The sequence below is a fragment of the Glycine max genome, chromosome 9 (genome assembly GCF_000004515.6).
Source record: "Glycine max cultivar Williams 82 chromosome 9, Glycine_max_v4.0, whole genome shotgun sequence".
In the NCBI taxonomy this organism is placed as follows: domain Eukaryota; kingdom Viridiplantae; phylum Streptophyta; class Magnoliopsida; order Fabales; family Fabaceae; genus Glycine; species Glycine max.
In genome coordinates, this window is record NC_038245.2 from 34,836,597 (window position 1) to 34,841,062 (window position 4,466).

The following is a 4,466-nucleotide window of genomic DNA, read 5'->3' on the forward strand; positions in this document are numbered from 1 at the left end:
GTTCTCATGAACCTCAGGGTAGATTTTTGAGCCCATGGGCTAAGGTTGGGTCCACTTATCTTTATACATATTAGATTAGGATTTCATTATTTTTTTGTCTTTGTATTTAGGGCTCCATAATGTAGGTAGGGTACCCTAGAAATATAGGATTTTTCAGCCCTTACATTTTATGGCACCTAGACTAGTTTTTGTATTAGGGGTAGTTTTGTAATTTCACATGCACTAAGTGAATATTTGATGTGTGTGTTGGGGAATAAATTTAATTTAATTGGTAGAAGCCCAATCCAATTAAATTTTTGAGGGGGAGGTGAACATTGGCTTACTATACCCCGTTACCACATCATGTAGTCACACTTTGTGCATGTCCTTCATGCTTTACATGCCTCATGACACCTAAGCACACTTAGTGGAGAATCTTGTAATTGATCTTGGATTAGTGGGCTGAACCATAATTGAAATTCACTAATCATAATTAGTGAAATTTTGGCTCCACAAATTCAACTTCAAATTCAAGTGAAATTTGAATTAAAATTCAAATTTCCCTCCAATTTTGTGTGACACTTAGGCTATAAATAGAGGTCATGTATGTGCATTTTTTCAACTTTGATCATTTGAGAATTAAAGTTCAAAGTTCAAACTTCTTTAGAGGCACTAAATTTCGTGCTCTTCTCTTTCTCTCCCTTTATTCATCTTCTTCTACGTTCAAGCTCTTATCCATGGCTTCCTATGGTGGTGAGCTTCTTCTAGACTCATCTTCTACTTGAAGTGGCGTCTCCATTCATCTTTCTCCTTCTCCATTCCTCTACAATCAGACCTCAAGAAGCAAAGGAATCCATTGATGAAGAAGATCTAAGGCCTACAATCTCCACATGGAGCTACTTCAGGGTTGCCTCCCAGCAAGCGCTCGTTTAACGTCATTAGCTTGAGGCAACTTACTTTATGAATTCTGCAAGTGTAGAACTGTGGTTGACCTTTCGATGTCTCCACCACGGTACCGCTTTAACCTCTGACCATTACCCAGGTTCTGTCTGGAGTCTTTGATTGAGGATCACACAACTCTACTACTCCATATGGTCTGACTTCCTTGATGGTAAATGGTCCATACCATTTAGATTTGAGCTTACCAGGAAATAGTTTTAGTCATGAATTAAATAGCAACACCTGTTGTCCTGGTTGGAAGTCCTTCTTTAGCAGCATTTTATTAGATAAGCTTTGACTTTCTCTTTATACAGCCTTGAAGATTCATATGCAGTCAGTCTCATTTCATCCAACTCTAAGAGTTTTAGCTTCCTTTGCTCCCTTGATGCAACTTCATCAAAGTTTAGGAATTTTAAGGCCCAATATGCCTTATGCTCCATTTCCATTGGTAAGTGACAAGATTTGCTGTAAACCAATTGGAATGGGGATAGGCCTATAGGAGTCTTAAATGTCGTTCTGTATGCCCACAATGCATAATCCAGCTCGAGTGACCAATCCTTCCGAGTTGAAGCCACAGTCTTTTATAAGATTTTCTTCAATTCCCTATTAGACACTTCCGCTTGGCCATTAGTTTGAGGATGGTAAGGTGATGCTACTTTATGTGTTACATTGTAATGCCTTAACACCTTCTGTAGTTGATTATTGCAAAAATGAGTGTCTTCATCACTGATTAAGATCCTAGGCACCCTAAATCGAGCAAAGATGATTTTTGTTAAGAACTTTACTACAGTCTTAGCATCATTCTTTGGGGCAGCCACTGCTTCAACCCATTTAGACACATAATCCACAACTACTAAGATGTATTCATTGCCAAAGGATGAAGGAAAAGGACCTACAAAGTCAATTCCCCAACAATTAAAGACTTCAACCTCCATAATATTCTGCAGAGGCATTTCATATCTTCTAGAAATCCCTCCCATCCTCTGACATTGATCACATTGCAAAACGTGCTAGTGAGCATCCTTGAAAAGTGTCGGCCAAAAGAACCCAGATTGTAGGACCTTAGCTGCTGTTTTGTCTCCACCATAATGGCCCCCATATGGTGAATTGTGACAATGCCATAGTATATTCTTGGCCTCCTCTTTTGTTACACATCTTCTGAGAAGATTATCAACCCCTATCTTGAACAAGTGTGGATCATCCCATATGTAAAATCGAGCATCATGGAGGAATTTCTTCCTTTACTGCCAAGTCAGGTCCTTAGGAATGATTCCAGCTGCTTTAAAGTTGGCCAAGTCAGCAAACCAAGGTTTTTCATTAATCATAAACAAGGATTCATCAGGGAATTCATCTCTTATTTCTGCTTCCTTTGAAGTGACTTCCTCATTAACTAGTCTTGATAAGTGATCTGCTACAACATTTTCAGACCTTTTTTTTATCCCAAATAACTATATCGAATTCTTGAAGCAACATAATCCATCTCATCAGTCGAGGTTTAGAATCAACCTTGTTGAGCAAGTATTTGATTGCTGCATGATTAGTGTAAATTATGACTTTTGATCCCACCAAGTAAGATCTGAACTTCTTAAGTGCATAAATAATTGGCAACATTTCTTTCTCAATGGTAGCATAATTAATTTATGCATCATTCAAGATTTTGCTGGCATAATAGATAGCATGGAAAATTTTGCCTTTTCTCTACCCAAGCACAACACCTACAACATAATAACTAGCATCACACATTAATTTAAACTCTTGCCCCCAATTTGGTGCTATGATGACAGGGGCTGACACTAGCCTGGTCTTGAGAACATTTAATTCTTCCAAGAAGTCTTCATTAAATGCAAACACAACATCCTTGTTCAGCAAGTTGTTGAGTGGTTTGGTAATTTTTGAAAAGTCTTTTATGAATCTCCTGTAAAACCCAGCATGTCTTAGAAAGCTTCTTACTCCATTGACATTCATCGAAGGGGGAAGTTTTTCAATGACATCAATTTTTGCTTTATCTACTTCAATCCGCCTCACAAATATTTTATGACCCATCACAATGCCTTCTTGTACCATAAAATGACATTTCTCCCAGTTAAGCACCAAATTGGACTCTTCACACCTTTTCAACACTCTCTCCAAATTCGATAGACAATAATCAAAAGAGGAGCAAAAGACAGAGAAATCATCCATAAAAGCTTCAATACACTTCTCCACCATATCAGCAAAAATCGCCATCATACACCTCTGAAAAGCAGGAGCATTGCATAGACCAAAAGGTATATGCCTATAGGCAAACACGCCAAATGGGCAAGTGAAAGTTGTCTTCTCTTGATCTTTAGGATCCACTGCAATCTGATTATAGCCAAAATATCCATCTAAAAAGCAATAAAATGATTGCCCTGCGAGTCTTTCAAGCATTTGATCCATGAAGGGAAGTGGGTAATGGTCTTTTCTAGTGGTATCATTCAGTTTCCTGTAATCTATGCACATCCTCCAAGAATACATACTTTAAATGTGCAGGCAGGGTCTTCAACTCTATTTTGGGTTTTTCTATTGGCCTATTGTTCTTCAATTCTTTAAATACCACATGACCAATAGATTTCTCTTCTACACCATCTGATTCTTCAATACAAGCCTGCACTTCTTTTTCCTCTTCCTTGGTCAGACACTCTACATTGTTATTCATGGTCTTTTCCAAAGGAGACTACAGTACCATGGCTGTGGCTACTAAGTCTATCTCATGTTCCACCTTTTCTATATCGAAACATGCCTTATGATCATTTGAGTGCTTCATTGCTTCAAATAAGTCAAATGAAATTTTTTGATCCTCCACACTCAATTCCAGTTTACCTTTCCCCATATCCACTACACAACTAGCGGTTGACATGAAGGGACGTCCCAAGATTAAGGGAATTTTAGCATCCTCTTCTATATCCATAAGAATAAAATCTGCAGGAAAAGTAATATGCTTAACTCTTACCAAAGCATCCTCAACAGCTCCATACGGCTTGGTAACAAAATGATCTGGTAATTGAAGTATCATCTTGGTTGGCATAATTTCCAACTCTCCTAACCTCCTGCACATAGAGATTGACATTAAATTTATACTAGCTCCCAAGTCAATGAGAGCTTTGCCAACAGACACAACACCAATAGAGCATGGTATAGTGACACTTCTAGGATCTTTGTGCTTTGGTGGAAGGATCCATTGAATCACTGCACTACAATTTCCCTCCATAACAATGGTATCACTATGTATGTACTTGCTCTTTTTGGTTAGCAAATCTTTCAGGAACTTTGAGTAGAGTGGCATCTACTGTAGGGCCTCTCCAAAGGGCATGGTAATCTCCAATTTCTTGAAGATATCAAGGAATTGAGCTAGGTGCCACTCCTTGTCTTTCTTTGAGGGTACCAAGGGGTATGGTACCACTTTCCCTTCAGTTGGAGCTGCCTCCTTTTTCTTTTCACGAGCCAACTCACTCCTAGTTTTTCTCCTTTCCTCTTTCTCTTTCTCTTTTTCATTTTTTCTTTTTCTTTTTCTTTTTCTTTTTCTTTTT

At 38.3% G+C, this 4,466-nt stretch overlaps 1 protein-coding gene across 1 annotated transcript; it reads right to left on the bottom strand.

Moving 5' to 3' along the window:
* Positions 1 to 3,613: 3,613 nt before the first annotated feature.
* LOC102662968 (uncharacterized) lies at positions 3,614 to 4,222 on the bottom strand. Its single transcript, XM_006588149.1, has one exon. The coding sequence runs from the start codon at positions 4,220 to 4,222 to the stop codon at positions 3,614 to 3,616; it is 609 nt and encodes a 202-aa protein (XP_006588212.1).
* Positions 4,223 to 4,466: the final 244 nt, after the last annotated feature.

What these genes read in the sequence shown, in the direction of transcription:
- LOC102662968 (XM_006588149.1), bottom strand. Translation starts at nt 4,222, where the DNA reads ATGCCACTCTACTCAAAGTTCCTGAAAGATTTGCTAACCAAAAAGAGC.